Source organism: Sapajus apella, unplaced genomic scaffold, assembly GCF_009761245.1.
Source record: "Sapajus apella isolate SASKATOON/1434 unplaced genomic scaffold, GSC_monkey_1.0 scaffold37, whole genome shotgun sequence".
Lineage (NCBI taxonomy): Eukaryota > Metazoa > Chordata > Mammalia > Primates > Cebidae > Sapajus > Sapajus apella.
Window position 1 is genome coordinate 6612627 of NW_022436977.1, and position 26588 is coordinate 6639214.

Genomic DNA, 26588 nt, shown 5'->3' on the forward strand with positions numbered 1-26588 from the left:
TTAGTAGAGACGAGGTTTCACTATGTTGGCCAGGCTGGTCTCCAACTCCTGACCTCATGATCCACCCATCTTAACCTCCTGAAGTCTAAATTTCATACAGTAAATAAAATATGATTATACTGCCTAAAGCCATACATTTAAGACATATTTGTTAATACTTTAGAAAATGTTAAAAAAAAGTGATACCTTTTGATAGTTCTTCAAAACCTCATTAAATACCATAATAAACAGATTTTTTTTTTTCTCGGAAGCTAACAGAGGTAGAGGATATCATCTAAGGGGTTGTAACTAGGAAGGAAAGAGACGGGCAGGAAATGCAAATCCACATTTATCTGGCTCCAAAGTCTGTATTTTTTTTCTAGTCGTACCTCATTCTGCCCTCTAGATGATAGAAAGGACTTTGTCCAAATTGGCTTATTTTCTTTGTGGCTATTATGAATTTTAAAAATAAATTTGAAAATCAGAACCTCAGGAGAAAAAATTTTACTCAACGACATATTAACTTAGGACAATGTCATAAAACCCATGGGTTCTAAAATCCTAATAAAATTGAAGAGTTAATATCTAATTTAAAATTTTTTTATCTCAAGCAGAAATTTATTGCTAAAGTGATCTTTTTTTTTTTTTTTTTCTCTGCTACCTGGGATGGGGTGCAGTGGCACAATCTCAGTTCACTGCACCCTCTGCCTCCCAGGTTTAACTGATTCTTCTGCCTCAGCGTCCTTAGTAGCTGGGATTACAGGTCTGCCCCGCCATTCCCGGCTAATTTTTGTATTTTTAGTAGAGATGGAGTTTTGCCATTTTGGCCAGGCTGGTCTCAAACTCCTGGCCTCAAGCAGTCCACCCGCCTAGGCCTCCCAAAGTGCTGGGATTACAGGTGTGAGTTACGGCATCCAGCCATGATCATCACATTTAAGACTCAGAACACTAGTTTTTACCGGAGCCTGTGTAGAAGCAGCAGCAGCAGCTGCTGCTGCTTGTTCCTGTTCCTGATAGTATTGAGAAGCCCGTCTGTCCTCTTCCTCTTGAAGTTTCTTTGCTAGTTCCAAATCACTGATTCCTTCTGGGATTTGTTCCCAATTGATCTCTTGGCTCTGCTGTTCTTGTTGTAGAGATAATGCCATAAGATAATCCTAAGAAATTAAAATATAATCATCATTAGCTATGAGATTTTATCCAAGAACGAGTGACTGCAAATATAAACGTTTTATCTATAAAGCTGTAAGAGTAGCTTTAAAAATATATACCAGGCCTGGGCAATATAGCAAGACTCTGTCTCCACAAAAAAAAAGTTTAAAAATCAGCCAGGTATGGTGGTGTACACCTGTAGTCCTAGCTACTTGGAAGGCTGAGGCAGGAGGATCACTTCAGCCCAGGAGTTTTAGGTTACAGTGAGTTATGATCTCTTCACTGCACTCCAGCATGGGTGACAGAGATAGACCCTGTCTATAAAAATGAATAAAATAAAAACAAAAAAAAGGCGGCCAGGCACGGGGGCTCATGCCTGTAATCCCAGCACTTTGGGAGGCTGAGGCAGATGGATCACCTGAGGTTGGTAGTTCGAGATCAATCAGCCTGACCAACATGGAGAAACCCCATCTCTACTAAAAATACAAAATTAGCCAGAGGTGGTGGCGCATGCCTGTAATCCCAGCTACTCAGGAGGCTGAGGCAGGAGAATAGCTTGAATCCGGGAGGTGGAGGTTGCTGTGAGACTAGACTGCACCATTGTACTCCAGCCTGGGCAACAAGAGTAAAAGTCTGTCTCAAGAAAAAAAAGAAAAAGAAAAAGAAAAACAAAACAAAATAATAAAATTAACGTTTTGGGCCAGGCGCCGTGGCTCACGCCTATAATCCCAGCACTCTGTGAGGCCGAGGCGGGCGGATTACAAGGTCAAGAGACCAATACCATTCTGGCCAACATGGTCAAACCCCATCTCTCCTAAAAATACAAATAAATTAGCCGGTCGTGGTGGCGCGCGCCTGTGTTCCCAGCTATTCGGGAGGCTGAGGCGGAAGAATCGCTCGAACCCAGGAGGTGGAGGTTGCAGTGAGCCAAGATTGTGTCACTGCACTCCAGCCTGGTGACAGAGCAAGATCCTGTCTCAAAAAATTAATAAAAAATAAAAAAATAAAAACATTTTATTTTAAATATTAAAATGAAAGTTATCTTCCTAAGTATTTCCCTTGGGGAGCTATTAACTTGTTTCATTGATTCTGTCATTGTTCTGAATATTTTTGGAGGCTTGGCGTGGTGGCTAATACCTGTAATCCCAGCACTTTGAGAGGCAAGGCAGGTGGACTGCTTGAGCCCAGGAGTTTGAGACCAGCCTGACCAACAGGGTGAAACCCTGTCTCTTATTAAAAACACAAAAATTAGCCAGATGTGGTGGTACACACCTGTAATTCCAGCCACTAGAGAGACTAAGGCAGGAGAATCGCTTGAACCTGGGAGGCTGAGATTGCAGTGAGCTGAGACTGTGCCACTGCACTCCAGCCTGGGTGACAGAGCAAGACTTGGTTTAAAAAAAAGAGGATAACTTATTTGAATTTTTTTTTTTTTTTGAGACTGAGTTTTGTTCTTCTTGACCAGGCTGGAGTACAATGGCGTGATCTTGGCTCACTGCAACCTCTGCCTCCCGAGTTCAAGAGATTCTCCCGCCTCAGCCTCTTGAATAGTTGGGATTATAGGCATACACCACCAATCCTGGCTAATTTTCATATTTTTAGTAGAGATGAGGTTTCTCCATGTTTTGGTCAGGATGGTCTCAAATTCCCAAGTGTGGCTCATGCTCTGAAACAGGTGTTAGCCACACTGCACCCAGCTTAAATTTTTTTCTGGAAGCCATATATAGGCACTCAAGAAGGCTAAAAAAAAAGGTTGTGGGGAGCCAGGTATGATGGCACACACCTATAATCCCAGCACTCTGGAAGGCTAAGGAGGCAGGCTGCTTGAGCCCAGGAGTTTGAGAGCAGCCTGAGCAACATTGCAAAACTCTGTTTCTGCAAAAAACACACTAAAAATTAGCTGGGCATGGTGACTGTGCCTGTGGTCCCAGCAACTCGGGGAGGCTGAGGTGGGAGGATCACTTGAGCCCAGAAAGTTGAGGCTGCAGTGAGCTGTGCTCACACCATTGCACTCTAGCCTGGGTGACTAAGACCCTGTTTCAAAAATAAATAAATAAATTGGTTTAAAGAATTTTAAAAAAAGTTCCCCTGTTTACAAAAGAAACACATGCCTACAGACAATTCAGACAAAACTGAAAAACATAAACAAGGTTTAAATCACCATAATATCATTATACAGGGATAACTACTGTTAACAGTAGTTTTATTATTTTTTCTACATTCACATACAAATTCAAACCAACCCTCTGAAACTATTATAATCTGTTTTCCATTTAGTGTCATAAAAAGTCTTCTGTTTTAAAAATAAGAATTTCCCAAGATTATTAAATATTCATCTAACATATGTTTCTTTTTTTTTTTTTTAAGACAGAGTTTCACTTTTGGTGCTCAGGATGGAGTGCCATCGCGCGATCTCAGCTCACTGCAACCTCTGCCTCCTGGGTTCAAGTGATTCTCCTGCCTCAGCCTCCTGAGTAGGTGGGATTACAGGAATGCTCCACCGTGCCCAGCTAATTTTGTATTTTTAGTAGAGACATGGTTTCTTCATGTTGGTCAGGCTGGTCTTGAACTCCTGATCTCAGGCGATCTGCCCGCCTTGGCCTCCCAAAGTGCTGGGATTACAGACGTCAGCCATTGTGTTCAGCCTAAACGATGATTTTTAAAGCCAACATAGTAGCAATCATATAGTCTTAATTATTTAACCACCTTCTCCCTCATCCCATGTACACACTAAAATTAATTCTTATCAGAAAAAGTGGTACATTTTGGTCAAGCGTTAATATCCACTTGACTAAGAGTCGGTGCTGAATAAAACTTGATCACTCTGTGCACCTCCTCCCCCATCTACCCTTAAAGTAAGAGAATTTTAATGATGCAGAGGATGGGTAAAAGGTTTTTGCCTGTGGCCGGGTGCGGTAGCTCACGCCTGTAATCCCAGCACTTTAGGGGGCCAAGATGGGCAGATCACTTGAGTCCAGGAGTTCGAGACCAGTCTGGGTAACATGGTGAAAGCCTGCCTCCACTAAAAATACAAAAATTAGTGGGACGTGGTAGCACACACCTGTAGTCCCAGCTACTCAGGAGGCTGAGGTGGGAGGATCATTTGAGCCTGGGAAGTAGAGGTTGCAGGGAGACGAGATCGTACCACTGTACTCCAGCCCGGGTGACAGAGTGAGACTGTGTCTCAAAAAAAAAATGTCGTTGCCTGTAAAGATCTTGTCACATACATAGCATGACTATCTTATGGATGCAAAGATACAAAGAATTTGTCCTTCAAGTTCTTCTGAATTATTTAAACTCTGCTCTTTATCAAGCCTCATCGTCTTGAATCCACCTTTCTACCTATTTCCAGATAACAAGTGAAACACCTTATGTGGACTACTGTGGCAATCTATTACTTTGCCTTCATTCTCCTGCTCCAATATATTTTTTTTTTATGAACTCTTGCTCTGTCGCCTAGGCTGGAGTGAAATAGTGCCTCCTGGGTTCAAGCAATCCTCTTACCTCAGCCTTCCGAATACCTGGGGTTACAAGCACGCGCCACCATGCCCAGCTAATTTTTGTATTTTTAGTAGAGCCAGGGTTTCACCATGTTGGCAAGGCTGGTTTTGAAATTCCTGACCTCAGATGATCCGCCTGCCTCGGCCTCCCAAAGTGTTGGGATTACAGGTGTGAGCCACTGCGCCAGGCCCAATATTTTTTAATACATAATATAAAGCTTAGAAAAATCCTGCACATTTTTCTTAACATTTAAAAAACAATACCCTTGTATAGCTTCTGAAGGAAAATGAGCACAATGACTGTCAGAACTGTTTTTTGAAGAAAAGACCTAGAGAGATTCACATTTGTTTCAATTAAGTATTGTTTTATGTACTTTACACCTGCTCTTCAAATCACCATTATAGAACTTAACATATAACATGAGTTGGCCAAATACCTCCCTCCCCTATAGCATCTTCAAGGACAGGATCGAATGATTTATCTTTGTAGCTCTAGGACCAAATTATAGTGCCAGGAATACAACTCCTCACTGAATACTGGCTAACTGAACAGTCTTTGTGCACTTAAATTGTTATGAGTGAAATGTACACCAACTGTTTAATATGACCATGTTTCTGTCTCAGTCAGGGAAAAATCCACATCACCATCATACTTCTAATAATAAACAGACCTGTGACTACAAGCCTGCCCATTTATGGCAGGCAAAAATCTCATCTGTTAAAAAAACAAACAAACACAAAAACTCACCTTAGTTCTAAATGCAAGTTCCATTCACTAGTACATCTCTTGCTATAAATGTCTACTCCTCCTTACCTTGGCCTCTAAGGCTTACAATACTCACCTATTCTTTATACAGTACATGCTACCTTCCAGATTCTCTCTCCTTTAGTTTTTCTAACTAGTCAAAATACAGTTCAAATATGTACTCATGTCTTCATCTCTACCCACCCAGGCTAAGCCATCATCAGCTCTTGCTTGGAATGTTTGTCTCTGCTTAGACCTGTATCCTTACTATGTATTATCCAAATATCAGTCGTTCAAAAAGGTAAAGAAGATCACATCACTTCTGTGTTTAATACTTGACATAGCCTCCCTAGTGCAGTTACAATAAAATTCAAACTTCTCACCATGACCTTCACAGTTCAGTGTGATCTCGCCTTTGCCACCAAAGTATATAATTAATGTACATGTAGAATGATCACCAACTATTCAGGAAGTGCCAGGAAAATTTCACAAGTATCTTGATGAATTATTCTTTAGTTGAAAAACTTTGGATAACTAAACTGACATTTGAAAAAAAATGAGCATTTTAAGCACTATAAAGAAGACAATACAAATTTACCTGATCTATCTGATCTTGCTGTCCTTTGTATACAGTTTCAGGATCTGAAGGAGGCCGAAGATGAAATTCTGAGTCACAGAAATTTCCATCACCATCTACATTGTGTAGGCTTTCCCAAACAACTTTTTCTTCAGTGAGAAATCCCTGGTCCGTTACCAGCAAATACAGCTGACCCTTAATAAGATGTAATAAAAGAAAAAGGACTGTTAAATTGATCAAAACTAGCTAATATTTAAGGAAAGTTTTATAATCTGTATCTTCAGAATATATTAAACATTTCTATTGTTTAGATCTGTACAACACAATAAATAGGCCAAGTAGATATCTTACTTTCTCAAATCCACCTGGATTTGAATATAGTTTATAGTTGACATACTGCATTATAACAAGAAATAAGAGTTCTTGGCATGCTCAGCTAATATATAACTTATAAACAACTTTGGGGGGTTTATAATCTTATTTCACAAAATAGAAAAATACTATACAAGTTCCTGAAAAATACATTACAGTCACAAAAAATGACACCATGTTGCCTGTTTTTTTTTCAATTATGCCTATATGACTAATCCAATCCATACCAGTTTTTTCTTTCTCTGTACCATTAGCTGCTCTTGTTTTATACCCTAATAATACTTTGTACCTATTTTGTATTATCATTGTACTTCTGTTGTATACCAATAATAGATACAATCCAACTGTTCTGTACTTGTTTTGTAGCACCAAATTGCATAGTATTGATTGCATTTTCCCGACATCCCACTGAGTCTGTGTGTGCATATAAATATATATATTTTTAAATTTTTATTTTTTGTGGATACGTAGTAGGTATATGTATTTGTGGGTTACATGAGGTATTTTGATACAGGCATGCAATGCATAATAATCATGTGAGAGTAAATGTGGTATCCATCCCCTCAAGCATTTACTGTTTTTGTTACAAACAATGCAATTACATTCTTTTTTTTTTTCTTTAACTTTTTAACTTTTGTTTTTTGAGACAGAGTCTCACTCTGTCACCCAGGCTGGAGTGCAATGGTGTAATCTCAGCTCACTGCAACCTCCGCCTACCAGGTTCAAGTGATTCTCCTGCCTCAGCCTCCCTAGTAGCTGGGACTATAGACATGTGCCATCACGCCCGGTTATACACTCTTTTTTGTTTCCTCCTACTCCTCCAATCTTACTTATTTTAAAATGTACAATTAAATTATTTTTGACTATAGTCACACTCTTGTGTTAGCAAAAGCTAGGTCTCAATCATTTCTATATAGTTTTTTACACCCATTAACCATCCATCCCACCTGCCTCCAAATAGCCATCCCAGCCTCTGGTAACCATCATTCTACTCTATTTCTGTGAGTTCAATTGTTCTAATTTCTAGTTCCCAAAACTAAGAAGATGTAAAGTGTGCCTTTCTGTGCCTGGCTTATCTCACTTAACAAAATGACCTCCAGTTCCACCCATGTTGTTACAAATGACAGGATCTCATTCTGTTTTATGGCTCAGTAGTACTCCACTGTGTATGTATACCATATTTTCTTTATCTACTTGTCTGTCAATGGACACAGCTTACTTCCAAATCTTGGCTATTGCAAATAGTGCTGCAATAAACATGGGAGTGCAGATACCTCTTTGATACACTGATTTCCTTTCTTTAGGTTATATTCTTAGGAGTAGGATTGCTGGATTGTATGGGAGCTCTATTTTTAGTTTTTTGAGGAACTTCTTAACTGTTTTCCATAGTGGCTGTACTGACTTATACTCCGATCAACAGTGTATGAGATTCCCTTTTCTCCACTTCCTCACCAGCATTTGTTATTGTCTGTCTTTTGGAAAAAAGACATTTTAATTGGGGTGAGATAATATCTCAAAGTACTTTTGATTTGCATTTGTCATATGACCAGTGATGTTCAGCACCTTTTCAGATACCTGTCTACCATCTGTATGTCTTTTTTTTTTTTTTTTTTTTTTCTGAGATTGAGTCTCACTTTATTGGCCAGGCTGGAAGTGCAGTGGTGCAATCTTGACTCACTGCAATCTCCATCTCCCAGGTTCTTCAAGTGACTCTCCTGTCTCAGGCTCCTGAGAAGCTGGGATTATAGGTGCCCACCACCACACCTGGCTAAGTTTTCTATTTTTAGCAGAGATGGGGTTACACCATGTTTGCCAGGCTGGTTTTGAATTCCTGACCTCAAATGATCTGCCCACCTTGGCCTCCCAAGGTGCTGGGACTACAGGTGTGAGCCAGCATACCCAGCCCCATTTGCATGTCTTCTTTTGAGAAATGTTTATTGAAATAATTTTCCCATTTTAAATTTGATTATGAGATTTTTTTTTCCCTAGAGAGTTGTTTGAGCTCCTCTTATATTCTGATGATTAATCCCTTGTCACATGGGTAGTTTGCAAATGTTTCCTCCCGTTTTATTTGTGGCTTGTACCTTCACTTTTTTTTTTTTTTTTGAGACAGAGTCTCACTCTGTCGCCAGGTGCCAAGCTCACTGCAACCTCCGCCTCCTGGGTTCAAGCAATTCTCCTGCCTCAGCCTCCTGAGTAGCTGGGACTACAGGCGCATGCCACCACGCCCAGCTAATTTACCATGTTGGCCAGGATGGTCTCGATTTCTTGACCTCGTGATCCGCACGCCTCGGCCTCCCAAAGTGCTGGGATTACAGGCTTGAGCCACCGCGCCCGGATTTTTTTTTTTTTTTTTTTAAAGGCAGGGTATCACTCTATAGCCCAGGAGTGCAGTGTTGTGATCTCGGCTCACTGAGGCCTCAGCCTCCTGGGTTCAAGCAATTTTCCTGCCTCAGCCCCTCAAGTAGCTGCAACTACAGGAGCATACCACTATGCCTGGTTAATTTTTGTGTTTTTAGTAGAGATGGGGTTTCGCCATATTGGCCAGGCTGGTCACAAACTCCTGAGCTCAGGTAATCTACCCACCTCAGCCTCACAAAGTGGTAGGATTACAGGTGTGAGCCATCATGCCTGGCCACTTTGTTGCATGTATCCTTTGCTGTAAAGAATTTTTTTTAACTTGATATGGTCCCATTTGTCCTCTTTCACTTTGATTGCCTATGCTCATGGGGTATTACCCAAGAAATATTTGCTCACTCCAATGTCCTAGAAAGTGTTTCCAATGTTTTCTTTTAGTCATTTCACAGTTTGAGGTCTTGGATTTAAGTCTTTATTCCATATTTTCTTTTTTGAGATGGAGTCTCACTCTCTTGTCTAGAGTGTAAGAGGACTGCAAGGTCAAGAGAGTGAGACCATCCTGGCCAACATGGTGAAAACCCATCTCTACCAAAAATACAAAGTTAACTGGGCATGGTGGCAAGCACCTGTAGTCCCAGCTACTAGGGATACTGAGGCACAAGAATCACTTGAACCTGGGAGGCAGAGCCAGTAAGCCAAGATCACCCAACTGCACTAAAGCCTGGCTGACAGAGCAAGATTCTGTTTTAAAAAAAAAGAGAGAGGGCTGGGCGCGGTGGCTCAAGCCTGTAATCCCAGCACTTTGGGAGGCCGAGGCGGGTGGATCACGAGGTCAAGAGATCGAAACCATCCTGGTCAACATGGTGAAACCCCGTCTCTACTAAAAATACAAAAAATTAGCCGGGCATGGTGGTGCGTGCCTGTAATCCCAGCTACTCAGGAGGCTGAGGCAGGAGAATTGCCTGAACCCAGGAGGCGGAGGTTGCGGTGAGCCGAGATCGCGCCATTGCACTCCAGCCTGGGTAACATGAGTGAAACTCCGTCTCAAAAAAAAAAAAAAAAGAGAGAAGAAATCTCATCCTAAAGCATCACTTGGGGAACAATTATTAATAAGATTATGGTTGGAAAATAGCCATTGTAATATATGATCTACATAAACTGTAAAACAGAGACATTATGTAATATTAAATGATATGTTGAAATGAGTTGTGATAAGTATAAAGAGAAGGGTCAGATCTAGTCAGTGGAAAATTAGCTGAAAAGGAACATTTGTTTTTCTCTTAAATTATCACAGGACAAGATAGACTGAAGCTGGATATTAAAAATATGTTAGGGGTCGGGCATGAGACACCACACACTTACAGGCATGAGATGCCACACACAGCTAATTTTTGTAATTTTAGTAGAGATGAGGTTTTGCCATGTTGGCCAGCCTGGTCTTGAACTCCTGGTCTCAAGTGATCTGGCTGCCACGGCCTCCCAAAGTGCTGGAATTACAGATGTGAGCCACTGTGCCTGACCAATACATTACATTCTTAAATTAATGCATATTATATAAATTGTCAATATTGTCACAATTTGCAAATTTATAAAATATTACTAAATTTGACAAGTTTTCTTCCACTTTATCAATTTACAAATTGTGATATTGCCAGTATGTTGTTAATACAAGTAACTACTTCATGTAGAATTAATGAGCGTATTTTTACATAGAATAAATTTTCATTCAGTGTTCTTTTGTAATCCAATATGGAAGAAGGCACTGGCTGAATATTTTTGGTTAACTAACTTGGATTCAAATTACTTTAACACCTCTAGACTGGGTATGGTGGCCCACACCTGTAATCCCAGCACTTTGGGAGGCTGAGGTGGGTGTATCACTTGAAGTCAGGAGTTTGAGACCTGCCTGGCCAATATGGTGAAACCCTGCCTCTACTAAAAATACAAAAAAATTAGCCAGGTGTAGTGGCGCCTGCCTGTAGTCTCAGCTACTCGGGAGGCTGAGGGAGGAGAATCACCTGAGCCCAGGAGGTGGAGGTTGCAGTGAGCCAAGACTGTGCCACTGCACTCCAGCCTGGTCAAGAGCAAGACTCTGTCCCCCAGCCAAAAAAAAAAAAAAAAAAAAAAAAAACCAAACCACCATCACAAAACAAATTACTTGGCTGGGTGCGGTGACTCACGCCTGTAATCCCAGCACTTTGGGAGGGTCAACAGATCGAAATCATCCTGGCCAACACGCTGAAACCCAGTCTCTACTAAGAATACAAAAAATTAGCCAGACACGGTGGCACGTGCATGTAGTCCCAACTACTTGAGAGGCTGAGGTAGGAGAATTGCTTAAACCTACGAGGTGGAGGTTGCAGTGAGCGGAGATAGTGCCACTGCACTCTATCCTGGGTGACAGAATGAGACCGTCTCAAAAAAAAAAAAAAATTAAAAATTTATACATTTCTAAGAGAGTTTCTAAAGTATTTTAAGTACTCAAAAATGAACTTCACTCCTACTTAACAAATGTAGTCTTATCCACAAAGCACTTTCTTATCTATGCAGAGAGACAGGAAAGCATAGTTGTTGACTTGAATGTCAACTTGAAAGTCAGATTGGAAATGCGTCTAAGCTAAGTGGTCTTGGGCAAGTTACTTAGGGTCTTTAAGTCTTCTCTCAGCTATGAAGTGAGAACAATAATATCCACCCCTCACAGGAGTTGTGAAGATAAAATGAGATAATCAATATAAAATACTTACTATAGTGCAAGGCATCAAATTGCTTCATAAACAGAAGACATACTCATGAGTATCATCTAAATCGATCTCAGTTTCTGTGTCTATCTGCTTCTGTCTCCTTTTTAAGAGAAAAAGATGAATCTCTCTGCTTGTACTATGGAACCATTACTTTCCTTATTCCAGTTTCCACATTTCCTCCCTTTCCCCTTTCAATTTAAAAAGTGACAATTTTTGATTATCAACCAGCTTTAAAAATAGCTAAATTTAAAGGATTGTTACTTAAGCGTAATGTTCTGTGGAAAAAAATTTCCACTAGAGCCTTATAAAAGAGGAAATAGAACAAATAAATTTATTTCTTTAATTTAGTTTATCCAGAACTGTACCTCCACTTTTCACTTCTAATCCCTAAAGTAAAAAAATCAAACAAAACCAACCTCATGCCAACTAGCTGAGTTTATAGTAAAACAACAACAACAACAAAAAAAAAAAAAAACAAAACAACAAAAAAAAAAAACCCAAAAACAAAATATACTTCAGAGAGATGTCAGTAATTTAAAACCAACAAGTCGGGGAAACAGTCATGACATTAATATAAAAGTTGATGTGGTAAAAGGAGAACCAAGGAGCTGGAATAGGTAAAGAGCTATGCAGATACCATTTTATGAACCCAAGATCTAGAAGCTATGTGATCTAGACAGGGGCCACATAATCTTAGTTAAGAGCAAACAGAAGTTATTAGAGGGTGGTGAAGGAGGGCGATTAAAATGAATTGGAATAACAAGATCTAGGATATAGAATTAGGTAAGGATAGGAATCCAACACTCATGATAATATGTAGAATATGAGAAGCAAAACTGACTTAAACGAGTCTGTTTCTAGGACAGAAATGGTTTATTTACAACCCATTTTTATACCTTCAAATTTCCTGCCTGGATAAATAGTCATCTCACTTTCTAGACCCACTGGAATGGCCCTGAAAGCACTTGCTCTCTTATGGTCTCCTCACTCAAATCTCAGAAATCAATCTAGTTATGCTGTTGAAAAGCACAGATCAGCTGGGCACAACGGCTCACACCTGTAATCCTAGCACTCTGGGAGGCTGAGGTGGGCAGATTACCTGAGGTTGGGAGTTCAAAACCAGCCTGGCCAATACGGTGAAACCCCCATTTCTACTAAAAAATATAAAAAATTAGCAGGATACAGTGCACGTGCCTGTAATTCCAGCTACTAGGGAGGCTGAGGCAGGAGAATTGCTTCAACTTAGGAGGTGGAGCTTGCAGTGAGCCAAGGTTGTGCCACTGCACTCCAGCCTGGGTGAGTGTAACTTTGTCTAAAAAAAAAAGGGTGAAAAAGCACAGATCTTAAGGCAGGGCGCGGGGACTCACGCTTATAATCCCAGCACTTTGGCAAGCCAAGGCAGGCGGATCACTAGGTCAGGAGTTCAAGACCAGCCTGACCAACATGGTAAAACCCTGTCTCTACTAAAAATACAAAAATTAGCTGGGTGTGGTGGTGGGTGCCTGTAAGTACAGCTACTTGGCAGGCTGAGGCAGGAGAATTGCTTGAACCTGGGAGACAGAGGTTGCAGTGAGCCAAGCCTGCGGCACCGCACTCTGGCCTGGGCGATAGAGCTAGACTCTGTCTCAAAAACAAAAAACAAAATTAGCCAGGCATGGCGGCTTGCACCTGTAATCCCAGCCACTTGGGAGGCTGATGCAGGAAAACTGCTTGAACCCAGGAGGAAGAGGCTGCAGTGAGCTGAGATTGCATCACTGCACTCTAGGCTGGCAACGAGAGTGAAACTCCATCTCAAAAAAAGAAAAGCACAGATCTTCATAGAATCATGAGCCTCCCAAAGTGGTGTGATTACAGCCATAAGCCACTGTATCTGGACCCCCAAATTAAAATTATTTATAAGAAAATCATGAGGATGGCTTGGTGTAATGGCTCACGCCTGTAATCCCAGCACTTTGGGAGGCCGAGGTGGGTGGATCACTTGAGGTCAGGAGTTCAAGACCACAGGCTGGCCAACATGGTGAAACCCTGTCTCTACTAAAAATACAAAAAATTAGCTGGATATGGTAGTGTGCGCCTGTAATCCCAGCTACTCAGGAGTCTGAGGCATGAGAATCTCTTGAACCCAGGAGGCAGAGGTTGCAGTGAGCCAAGATCACACCACTACACTCCAGCCCAGGTGACAGAATGAAACTGTCTCACAAAAAATAAATAAAATAAAAATAAAATCATGAGGTCAATGTGTATTTTGCAAAGATGATCTGCCCAGCTTAACTGTTGAAAACCAGGTAGAAGCCGGGTGCGGTGGCTCACGCCTGTAATCCCAGCACTTTGGGAGGCCGAGGCGGGTGGATCACGAGGTCAAGAGATCGAGACCATCCTGGTCAACACGGTGAAACCCAGTCTCTACTAAAAATACAAAAAATTAGCTGGTCATGGTGGCGCGTGCCTGTAATCCCAGCTACTCAGGAGGCTGAGGCACAAGAATTGCTTGAACCTGGGAGGCGGAGGTTGCAGTAAGCCGAGATCATGCTGTTGCACTCCAGCCTGGGTGACAGAGTGAGATTGTCTCGAAAAAAATAAAAATGATAAAATCAAGTGTGGTAAAAATAAATAGATAAAGATGCAATCATGAAGTTAATAATCAAAGAATACTTTGTCCACTGACAAGTATATACATGTTTCTAAAACTTCTATATACTTTTCAATGGTTCGGTATACTGAAACACCACTTACTGGTCCTCTAAACACCACTTTGGTGTGTAGAGGGTCACTAAAAAGCCTAACCCTAGGCCAGGTGCAGTGGCTCACACCTGTAATCCCCAAACTCTGGAAGGCTGAGGTGGTTGGATTGCCTGAGGTCAAGAGTTTGAGAACAGCCTGGTGAACTCAATGAAACCACATCCCTACTAAAAACACAAAAATTAGCCAGATGTGGTGGCAGGTGTGCCCGTAATCCCAGCTACTCAAGAGGCTGAAGTAGAAGAATCACTTGAACTGGAGAGGCAGAGGTTGCAGTGGGCCAAGATTGTGTCACTGCACTCTGGCCTGGGCAAAAGAGTGAGACTCTGTCTCAAAAAAAAACAAAACAACAACCAGACAGGAGTTTCCTTAGGAATTTACAAAACCCTATTTATGAAAATATTTTTTTGCTATTTAATTTTTTGGAGTGTGTGTTAAGATCTTTTGTCATCCAAAGTGTAGAGGTATTTGAGCTGTGGACTTTTCTTTGATAAGAGGGGAAGGGAGGTATATGTTCAGACGGCTGAACACTAGCAGCTCGGGATTGTAGCTCCCAGTGAAAGCGCAGAGAACGAGAGGACACCACACTTTCAGATGAATTTTTGTTGCTCACGGACCAGAAGATTCCCAGTGGAGGAGCCCCACGGGTCGCCAGTGCGACTTTTGTGGCCAGCGAGGCGGTTTTGACAGCCTCGGAAGAGATATAGTCTTAAACAATGCCATTAATAACTAGAAAGCACATATACCTCCCTTCCCCTCTTATCAAAGCAAAGTCCACAGCTCAAATACCTCTACACTTCGGATGACAAAAGATCTTAACACACACTCCAAAAAATTAAATAAATAGCAAAAAAATATTTTCATAAATAGGGTTTTGTAAATTCCTAAGGAAATCGGTACAACCAGTAAAAAAACTGCAGATGACCCTTCCTTGCTAATCATTTTTGTCCTGCCATTACGGACTTTCCCGTTTGCCTAGGTCCTGATATGCTAATGATACAATATAATCATGAATGCCTGGAAGCATAAAGATCCTCTCTGAAAAGTCCTAATAAAAATTAGGCTGGGCTCAGTAGCTCATGCCTGTAATCCCAGGACTTTGGGAGGTCAATGTGGGAGATCACTTGAAGTCAGGGATTTGAGACCAGTCTGGACAATATGGTGCACTCATCTCTACTAAAAAAAAATTAGCTGGGAGTGGTGGCACCCACCTGTAATCCCAACTACTTGGGAGGCAGAGGCAGCAGAACTGCTTGAACCTGAGAGGTGGAGGTTGCAGTGAGCCGACATTGTGGCACGCACTCCAGCCTGGGCAACAGAGTGAGACTCCATCTTAAAAAAGAAATCCTTAAAAAGTAGCCCCACTAGGCCGGGCACAGTGGCTATTGCCTGTAATCCCAGCATTTTGGGAGGCTGAGGTGGGAGGATCACGGGGTCAGGAGTTCGAGACCAGCCTGAGGTTGTGGTGAGCCGAGACTGCACCACTGCATCCCAGCCTGGGTGACAGCGCAAGACTGTGTCTCAAAAAAAAAAAAAAAAAAAAAAAAAGATAGCTCCACTAAAAAATAACACAAGTATAGATATTTATGTCTGATGGCCAGTTTATTATAGACTGGCAATTTATTATGATAAGCCCCTAGTTATAAACACCACTCAGGTAGAAAAGCACTCCATCTAGATGTTAAATTTACTGTTTGCTGAAAGTATATCTTTTTTTTTTTTGAGATGGAGTCTTGCTCTGTCTCCTAGGCTGGGGTGCAGTAGCACGACCTCAGCTCACTGTAACCTCTGCCTCCCCGCTTCAAGTGATTCTCCTGCCTCAGCCTCCTGAGTAGCTGGCATTACAGGCATGTACCACTATGCCTGGCTAATTTTTGTATTTTTAGAAGAGACGGTGTTTCACCATGTTGGTCACACTGGTCTTGAACTCCTGAACTCAAGTGATCCACTTGCCTCGGCCTCCTAAAGTGCTGAGATTACAGGCATGAGCCACCATGCCTGGCCTGAAAGTATATCTTGAATTCTGTGGGATAAAATGTATTTATATGATAGATGTTCCAAAGGGAAAGAGTTCATAGTAGTAGAAAGATGGAAAACACAGTGATTATATTAGAAACAAGGTCTTGCTCTGTCATCCAGGCTGGAGTGCAGTGGCATGATCACAGATCACTGTAGCTTTTACCTCCTGGGCTCAAGTGATTCTCCCATCTCAGCCTCCCAAGGAGCTGGGACAACAGGGATACACCACCATGCCTGGCTAATTTTTTAAGTTTTTTTTGTTTAGCAATGTATTGAAGTATAAGTGAAGTATAAAAATAGATGAAAAGAGCACAACGTTAAACTTGTTAATGTAAGTCTCATTTTTCTGTAAGCTTATAATTTTTCATATTAAAAAGTAAAAAAAAAAAACAAACCCAACAAAACAACAAAGCAAACAATAAAAACCACGGTATTACTGTTTTGGTTTGCTGGTCACTAGAGTAACAGTGGCATTTTCCCTGGTAACTGGCCACCAGGATAGCTGTTCCATTTATTCCTTGTACAGGAATAAGATGATGGAGAAGAATGGTGTTTTATTTGCTCTATGTAAAATTTATCTCTATAAATCTAGAAATATCATTATGTCCACAATACTATCTTGTCTCAAACTACTTTGCCCTTCTTTCCTTTGCTTCACCCACTATACAAACCCCCAAACAGAACAACAACCCAGCTAACTGCATGCCAATACTGTCATGAATACTCTTGTAGAAAAATCACAAAGTGGCATATTTATTTAATCATTACCATCCTCAACATTTCCTGGTGATCTTGATTTCTACAGTCTAAGCTTTCTCTCATGTGCTACAAGGACTATTTTAAACATTTTTTCTTCAAATTTGGAAACATACCATCTCTCTACTACTCAGTAGATAATCTTGCCTCTCACAGAGAAAACTGAAGCATACAGCAGATTTTTTACTTCCTGCCATCTACAAAAAAAGATGTGCAAATTTACCTATAGCTGTACTCATAATCTATTCCTTCTTTCCTTTACAATGAAGAGGTCCCTTTTAAAAATCAACGGTCAGGCCAGGCCCCATGGCTCACGCCTGTAATCCTAGCACTTTGGGAGGCAGACAGCTTGAGCCCAAGAGTTTGAGACAAGCCTGGCCAACAAGGTAAAATCCTGTTTCTACAAAAAATAGAAAAATTAGCCAGGCATGGGGGTGTGTGCCTGCAGTCCCAGCTACTCGGGAGACTAAGCGGGGAGGATTGCCTGAGCCCCAGAGGTCAGGGTTGCAGTGAACTGAAATCGTGCCACTATACTCCATCCTGGGGAACAGAGACACACCCTGTTTCAATAAAATATAAAATAAATAAAAAATAAAATAAAATAAATACAAAAAATAAATACAACCAAAGGTCAATCTCCTTTACTTATAAAAGTTTTTATCTTTTTTCTCACCTCCTTAGGAGCCTTCTAACATTAATTATCAACCTCTCCTTAATCTTTAACCTCTCTATTAAATATTACCATATTTAACCATGACCAACTATCTCATACTAAGAAACAAAAACAGGCCAGGCATGGTGGCGTGCCTGTAGTTCCAGTGTTTGGGAGGCTGAGGCAGGAAGACAGTTTGAGCCGAGGAGTGCAAGGCTGCAGTGTGCTATGAGCGTATCTGTGAATGGCCACCATACTCCAGCCTGGACAAGACAAGAAGACCTTGTCTCTAAAACAAAACAAAACAAAGCAAAACCAAAAAACCCTTCCAGGGTTTTGTACCCCACTAGTATTATGAGTCATTATGTCTATGTCACCCTTATAGACAAACAAAGAGTTGCCTACAATCTGTTTCTATTCCCTGATATTCTAATCATTTCTTAATTTTTAAAAAGTTGTTTTAACATTTCACAAGTTTCCATTAATCGAATCATTTCTTAATCATTTCTTTTTTTTTTTTTTTTTGGAGACAGAGTCTTGTTCTGTTGCCCAGGCTGGAATGCAGTGGTGTGATCTCGCTCACTACCACCTCCGCCTCCCAGGTTCAAGCGATTCTCCTGCCTCAGCTTTCCAAGTGGCTGGTACTACAGTTGCCCACCACCACACCTGGCTAATTTTTTGCATTTTAGTAGAGATGGGGTTTTACCATGTCGCCCAGGGTGATCTTGAACTCCTGCTTTGGACTCCTAAAACGCTAGGCAATCCACCTGCTTTGGCCTCGCAAAGTACTAGGATTACAGACATGGGCCACTGTGCCCAGCCCCCTATATTCTTTAGATTTTTCCTCTTATTTGCTTCTCAATCTGCTTTGCCAGTTCTTACTCCCCTGGTTGATCCTTAAATGTTGGCACGCCTCACATCTCTGTCCTAGGCCTTCTCTTTTTTTCTCATACCATATTTTATCTGTACACCAAAATTGTTCCACTATTGAACAATTTATCCAACATTTTCACTTGGAGAGACGCCTCAGAAAGCAGCTCTAACAGTCCAGGGCTAATCTTATATCTTCCTTCTCTTCTACTCTTCTGTTTCAATAAACAGTTACAGCTAGGTGCAATGGTGCACGCCTGTAATTCCGAACACTTTGGGAGGCCAATGTGGGAGGACTGCTTGAGACCGGGAGTTTGAGGTCACCCCAGGCAACATGGCAAAACCCTGTGTCTACTAAAAACATGAAAATTATCCAGATATGGTGGTGTGAGCTTGTAGTCCCAGCTACTTGGGAGGCTAAGGCGGAAGGATCGATTGAGCCTGGGAGGTCAAGGCTGCAGTGAGCTGTGATCATGCCACTGCACTCCCGCCTGGGCAACAGAGTGAGACCCTGTGTCAAACAAGCAAAAAGCAGTTCCCCACCATTCATCCATATCCACAACCCAGAAATCATTCTTTATTTTTCACACACAATCACCAAATCTGGTTGATTACATTTTCTAAATGTCTTTGAAATCTGTCTACTCTCCATTCTTTTACCATCCTAGTCCACGTCACTATAATCTCTAAATTGGCTCCTGGAAAGAGTCTCCTAACTAAATCCCACATTCACTTTTGGCTCAAAGTCCAAAGCACCTTAATGTGCAAGGAGCAGGAAGATACATACCACTAGTGATATACTGTATAGTCACAGACTAAGATTTACTGAGAAAAACTTAAAAGCAGAGAAATAGCAGACTCCACACATTCCTTGAGTTACTATTATCTCATAGAAAGGTGTTTTTAGTTCAGACTTCCCCAACCATATAAGAAGATTGAGAATACCTAGCTGACCAGTGAAGGACTTCCTGGTAGGAGATATGGTCAACAGAAAAGGAAGCATCTGGGAAGCTGCATAACAATCACCAATGACCGCCAAAAACTTTGTTTCCTCACTGAGCTATCTCATTTCTGCTCACTCTTGAGCCAGAGAGAAGAAAAAGAACCAAGAGCTATTTCTCCTCTTGAGACTTTACAAGATCTAGTGCCTGCCTATCTATTTAGCCTTTCTTCATTCCTTTTATTCAGCCTCCAAAGTAGCTGGGATTACAGGCACCCACCAGCATGCCTGGCTAATTTTTGTATTTTTAGTAGAGACAGGGTTTTACCATGTTGGCCAGGCTGGTCTTGAACTCCTGACCTCAGGTGATCCACCCCCTTCAGGCTTCTTAAGTGCTGGAATTACAGCCATGAGCCACTGTGCCTGGCCTCAAGTATCATTTTAAATGTGACCTTCTCAAAGAAGTGTTTCGTGACACTCCCTAAGTTATAAGTCCTGATAAAAGCAACTAAGGTGTAAGTCCTGATAAAAGCATTCACAGCTTGTGGTAAGTATCCTTAACAAAACATATCTCAATAGAAATAAATGAATAATTATTTCTGTAATTGTTTAATATCTGCCCCTTGTCAAACTAGGAGGTCCTTAATAGGCAGAAACCATAGCTGCCTTGCTCATGGCAGACTCCTACTACTAGTGAGTACCCAGACATGATACATTCTCAGTAAATATTCATTAAATAAGTGAATAAATCCTAGACTTGAAAGGTAAGGTTAAGTAAGAAGTAAAATGATTTAGCAGTATTCACCATGTAGCAATAATTCTGATCTTGAGGTCCTTTGGCCTCAGATTTCTGAGGAGTGTGGCTGACTCTGGGCCCATTTCTGACATACATCTAGCTAAAATTAAACAAATGAGCTGTTGCTATAACTAAGACAGGAATGGGAGAGCAAGGGCTTTAGGTTATTCTTAAATAAGGAAACAAATCATCATTTTATACTACTCTGTGTAATTCATCGACTAAAGTGTTGAAGAAAATATGAAGATGTAATTCACGACTTTAATAAGCTACTTTCATTCGGAAAAAAAATGACACATTTACATGGGAAGAAAACTGGTAACTAGGTATTAACTAATAAGAGCTAAAAAAAAGATGATGTAGCCAATAACAGCTACAGGATGGTTAGACAATGGTACTCCGCCTTAGCCGCACATTAAAATCACCTGAAAAGCACTGAAAATTAATGATGCTCAGATCCCACCTCCAAAGATTCTCATTTAATGAAGTTGGTGGTAGGTTCTGGGTATCGGCATTTTTAAAAAAAGCTTCTCATATAGTTATAGCATACAATTTGGGTTTAGAATCACTGGTTTGCGGAGAGCAGAAGTACCTTTACTAAGGAGTTAGTATTTGAAATGCTTCTTAAAGGATAGGAAAAATTTGGACAGGCAAAAAGGAATGAGAAGAGCTTTCCAAATAGGGATTAAGGAGTGAGATAAGGCAGTGAAGTGCAGAATTTAGAAGGTATAATGTGTGTATGGGATGGAGGGTTATCAGTGAATAGACACCATTTTGGCTGTAGCAAAGTGTTGGCAAATAGAACATATCTTGTATTTTTACCCCTTATGCATGAAGTGCTACTGAACATTTCTGGTGTATTACTGACGGCATCAGAAAAGTATTCTACAGTACTAGTGAAGAAATCTAGATATAAGTTGAGAAACTTATGAACTGATAGCTATAAAAACAAAAAGGATGGATATAAGAGAGAAAAAGTGTAAACCAGTAAATGTTTTTCACAGAGAATCATAAATGGCACTGTAAGAAGAATTTAAAGCTACACATTATTAAAGAATTTACTGTCTGGTCACATTAAAGTTATCAAACTTTAATAATAGCAAACACTATCATAAAGGCAAATCATCTAAATAAATACAAAAATTTATTTATTTTAAATTCCTTTAGCATTGAAACATAAACTTCCATCATTAGACGTCATCCTAGTTCTGGCAGGGCGCAGTGGCTTATGCCTATAATCCCAGCACTTTGGAAGGCTGAGACAGCCAGATCACCTGAGGTCAGGAGCTCGAGATCAGCTTGACCAACATGGAGAAACCCCGTCTCTACTAAAAATACAAGATTAGCTAGGAGTGATGGCACATGCCTGTAACCCCAGCTACTCGGGAGGCTGAGGCAGGAGAATAGCTTGAACCCAGGAGGTGGAGGTTGCTATGAGCCGAGATTGTGCGATTGCACTCCTGCCTAGGCAACAAGAGCAAAGCTCCATCTCAAAAAAAAAAAAAAAAAAGTCATCATCCTAGTTCTATCTCTAGGGTTTATCTTTTTATTTTCTTAGAAAGAAAATAAAAAAATATTTCTTAATGCAATGATCTGTGAAAAAGAATTTAAAAAACAAAAAGTGATTTGAGGTAACACTTCAATTGTTAATCCATCCCATCTTTAAGTACAGTATTTAATAATTACCTTCATAATTTGATGGTTAAGAAATATTATGCTAAAATCTTTTATAAGCAGACCAGAAGACATCTCTAAATCAAGCTCCTTTGTTTTAGGATAACGATTAAATAGCTATTTCTATATCATACCTTGTATTTGGTCATGGTGCTAAAATGATTATTCCGAAAGAACACACAAAGTTCTCCTTCCTGAACCGTTGAAGTTAGTTCACATAATCCATGGTATGTCAGTTGAGTGGCTGTGTTATTTAGAAACTGCTCAGCTACAAAGCCTGTAGAACCAATGCATAATATTAGATAGAAGAATAATTTCAAAATTAACAAGTTATTCTTTTTCTATTTACAGTGTATTCCAAGTATGGAAAAAGGCAAATTATTATAATACTTTCCCTACTACTTCATGATGGCTCCAAATTAGAGATTTGTCTTTTTAATTTTGCTATGAAGTATGTGTATATAGACATTCCCATCCTGAAGAAACAGTTAAGTCAAATTCTTTTTTATAAACAAATGCATTTACTTATACTATATGCACTATCACAAAGGATTTCAAGCAGGCTGCAGTAAAAAAGCAGACACAATAAAACTAAAACCCATCAAAGCAAATAACAGAACAGTTGTTAGCAATTTTCAAGAGGTAGGAAAGAAAAATGTCAGTTAACAGCTACCTCCCCAATAGCAAGGTGTTTTCAAATTAAAAGTAGCCTTAACAAATTGAGTAGCTTAAGATTTCACAAAAATCCTAGACAGGCCCCGGTGGAGAAGCTGAGGTCAACATCAGATTTGAAATATTTAAAGTGAATACAAAACTATTTCAGCAATGCAGACAATTAAGTGTGTTGTTGTGGGCGATGGTGCTGTTAGTAAAATATATCTCCTGATATCCTACACGACAAATAAATTTCCGTTGGAATATGTACCAACTGTTTTTTGACAACTATGCAGTCACAGTTATGATTCATGGAGAGCCATATACTCTTTGACTTTTTGATACTGCAGGGCAAGAGGATTATGACAAATTACGACTGCTGAGTTATCCACAAACAGATATATTTCTTTTTTTTTTTTTTTTTTTTTTGAGACGGAGTTTCACTCTTGTTACCCAGGCTGGAGTGCAATGGCACGATCTCGGCTCACCGCAACCTCCGCCTCCTGGGTTCAGGCAATTCTCCTGCCTCAGCCTCCTGAGTAGATGGGATTACAGGCAAGCGCCACCATGCCCAGCTGATTTTTTATATTTTTTAGTAGAGACGGGGTTTCACCATGTTGACCAGGATGGTCTCGATCTCTTGACCTCGTGATCCACCCGCCTTGGCCTCCCAAAGTGCTGGGATTACAGGCTTGAGCCACCGCGCCCGGCCCAAACAGATATATTTCTAGTCTGTTTTTCAGTGGTTGCTCCATCTTCATTTGAAAATGTGAAAGAAAAGTGGGTGCCTGAGATAACTCACCACTGTCCAAAGACTCCTTTCTTGCTTGTTGGGACCCAAACTGATCTCAGAGATGACCCCTCTACTATTGAGAAACTTGCCAAGAACAAACAGAAGCCTATCACTCCAAGGACTGCTGAAATGCTGGCCCATGACCTGAAGACTGTCAAGTATATGGAGTATTCTGCACTCACACAGAAAGGCCTAAATAATGTATTTGACGAAGCAATATTGGCTGCCCTGGAGCCTCCAGAACTGACGAAGAGCCGCAGGTGTGTGCTGCTATGAACATCTCTTCAGAGCCCTTTCTGCACAGCTGGCGTCGGCATCACGTTAAAAGCAATGTTTAAATCAAACTAAAGATTAAAAATTAAAATTGGTTTTTGAAAAAAAAAAATCCCAGACAATTCTTAAATTGTAATCTTCTCAATTCTTGCTTTAAAAGTAGGCATAAGACTGAACAGAAAGCCGTGGGATAAATGATGCCATTTTTAATGTTTTTTGATGCCATTTTTATCCTAATCTCCTCCAACACATGCCACTCATGTAGATGTATCAAGTTCAGAAATAGATATTAGGCCTTTTGTTTCTGAAATACAATAAAATATACAGAAGTCATTTGGGGTATAATTTAAAAGATATGTATATATATTACATATATATATATATATATGTATACACAACTGATCTTCATATACACAACTGATCCTGATTGCAGGTTCACATCTGCAAGTTCATCTACTGGCTAAAATTTATGTAGAACCCCCAAATCAATACTTGCAGCATTTTCATGCTTGTTTGTGGACATGTGAAGACTGGCGAAAATTCTGAGTGGCCCAATGTGCACATTCCCAGCTAAGGTCAAACAAGGCAACATTCTGCCCTCTTGTTTCAGCTCCCTCTCATACTGTAAACAAGTGTCCCTTTCATGGTCTATTTAGTGCCTGTTTTTAACATTTTTATGCTTTCTGTTGGTGATTTTGCTGTTTAAAATGGACTCCAGGCCTAATGCCGAAGTGCTGGCTGGTATTAAGTAGACAATACCATGTGCCTTATAAAGAAAATACATGTGCTGGTTAAGTTTCATTCTGGTTTAAGTGATACAAGTTGAGTATCACTTATCTGAAATGCTTGAGACCAGAAGTGTTTTGGGTTAGGGATTATTCTGGATTTTGGAACATTTGCATTATACTTATCAGTTGAGCATCCCGAATCTGAAAATGAGAAATCTGAAATGCTCCAATGAGCATTTCCTCTAAGTGTCATGTTGGTGTTTAGATTTTGCAGCATTTTGGATTTGGGATTTTCAGATTAGGGATATTCTATCTGTAGTGCTGTTGGCTATGAGTTTAATGCTAATGAATTAACAATATATATTAAATAAGGTGTGTTTAACAGAAACACACATAAAACAAATTTATGTATTGATAAGCTGATGAAAATTTTGTTACCAAAGGTTCCCTGGAACCTAACTCTGTATTTCTCCTAGGGCCAGTGGTTCAGCATTCACTAATTCAGTGTTCACAGCAACTTTGTAGAACATACCTACCATAAATAATGAGAATTAACTGTATATGTATTTTTTAAACTTGTATTTCTCTTCTTCTTTCCCTCCTTTCTTTGGGAGTAAGGAGAGATGTCTCAGAAGCAATGGAGGAGGAGGGAAGGGAATGTCCTAAAAAGCTTAATAAGTAATTGAGAGATATAGATATAGGGAGTAAAGATAAATCTGTGGTATGAAACTAACACTTCAAAAATAAATTGAAAATAAAACTTGGTAGGGTCGGAAGCAGCTAGATAACATAGGTTTATTCCATTCCCTCAACATCCCTTAGTGTCAAGCCATAGTACTTCAAGCTGCAAAGTGGTTGTAAAAAGTTACCATACTATAGTTATCATACTATTACAAGGACCTTGTTATGATAGAGGAAGTAGAAAAATTATAAAGAGGTCTACAGCCAAAATAAATTCATAGAATACTTGGAACTTCTTGGGTTTATATATTTAGAAATAAGAGATTTTGGCTGGGTGTGGTGGCTCACATCTATAACTCCAGCACTTTGGGAGGCAGAGGTGGGCAGATCACAAGGTCAGGAGATCGAGAACATTCTGGCCAACATGGTGAAACTCTGTCTCTACTAAACATACAAAAAATAGCTGGGCGTGGTGGCGCATGCCTGTAGTACAAGCTACTCGGGAGGCTGAGGCAGGAGAATCACTTGAACACAGGAGGCGGAGGTTGCAGCGAGCCGAGATTGTGCCACTGAATCCAGCCTGTCGACAGAGCAAGACTGTCTCAAAAAAAAAAAAAAAGAAAAAAGAAAGAAAGAAAAAAGAAGAGCTTTCTCCACCTAATTTTTATTGTTACTTTACTCTGCTAAGTCTTAAGTTACTATATACAAATAAATAGCATTTATGATATATGCTAGTAAATAGCATTTACCATTATGTAGCATTTAAAAAGCAGGCATTATGCCTGTGCTGAAAAGTACCACTGATGTGTGTAATATCCATATTACTAAATGCTCCCTTCAGAAGGATGTTTTTAAATGTTTTTAAATGCCCCTTCCATACCTTACTCACACAATATCCTCTCTACAAATCCCTTTCAAAAAGATACAGAAATTCAGTGGAGATATAGCACATTTCTTTCATGCCAGTGTGAAATTCAAAAATTCAATACTAGAAAGGTCTTTCTCGGCTACTTCTTTTTACAGGAACAAGACATAGGCTCCAAAAGAATAAGTCACTTGTCCAAGGACATAAAACTAGTTATGGCAAAGAGAAGACTGTAACCTAGCACAATTATTACAGGTGTTAAGTTTTAAAATTTAGTGCAGATGAGTATTATAAATGCCACCTGAATTAAGAACTAGATAACACAATGTTTCCTAATTCTCCTGTCATCTCATAAAGAGTGGTTTTAGTGGAAAAAGGCTAATCTAGTTTCAACTTTTTAAACAAATTTTAGTAAATAACTCTAAGTGTTCATAGCAGTTTATTTATCTGTAAACTTATCAGAGCATCATGCTGACACTCAAAAAGGTGTTATTGGTTCAAATAATCCAGAGTAAAGGTAAAAAAAAAACTTAACGAGGCCGGGCGCGGTGGCTCAAGCCTGTAATCCCAGCACTTTGGGAGGCAGAGGCGGGTGGATCACGAGGTCAAGAGATCGAGACCATCCTGGTCAACATGGTGAAACCCTGTCTCTACTAAAAATACAAAAAATTAGCTGGGCATGGTGGCGTGTGCCTGTAATCCCAGCTACTCAGGAGGCTGAGGCAGG

At 40.2% G+C, this 26588-nt stretch overlaps 1 protein-coding gene and 1 pseudogene across 2 annotated transcripts in view; one reads left to right on the plus strand and one right to left on the minus strand.

Moving 5' to 3' along the window:
* Positions 1-26588, minus strand: part of MINDY2 (MINDY lysine 48 deubiquitinase 2) — a 96113-nt gene that overhangs the window by 7850 nt on the left and 61675 nt on the right. For both annotated transcript variants that reach the window (XM_032297318.1, XM_032297319.1), the window contains exons 6-8: positions 22002-22144; positions 5972-6145; positions 939-1133 (exon numbers count right to left, since the gene is read on the minus strand). In XM_032297318.1, the coding sequence (XP_032153209.1) occupies positions 939-1133; positions 5972-6145; positions 22002-22144 (512 nt within the window). The remainder of the gene's footprint in view (positions 1-938; positions 1134-5971; positions 6146-22001; positions 22145-26588) is intronic.
* Positions 22225-23638, plus strand: LOC116564314 (annotated as a pseudogene).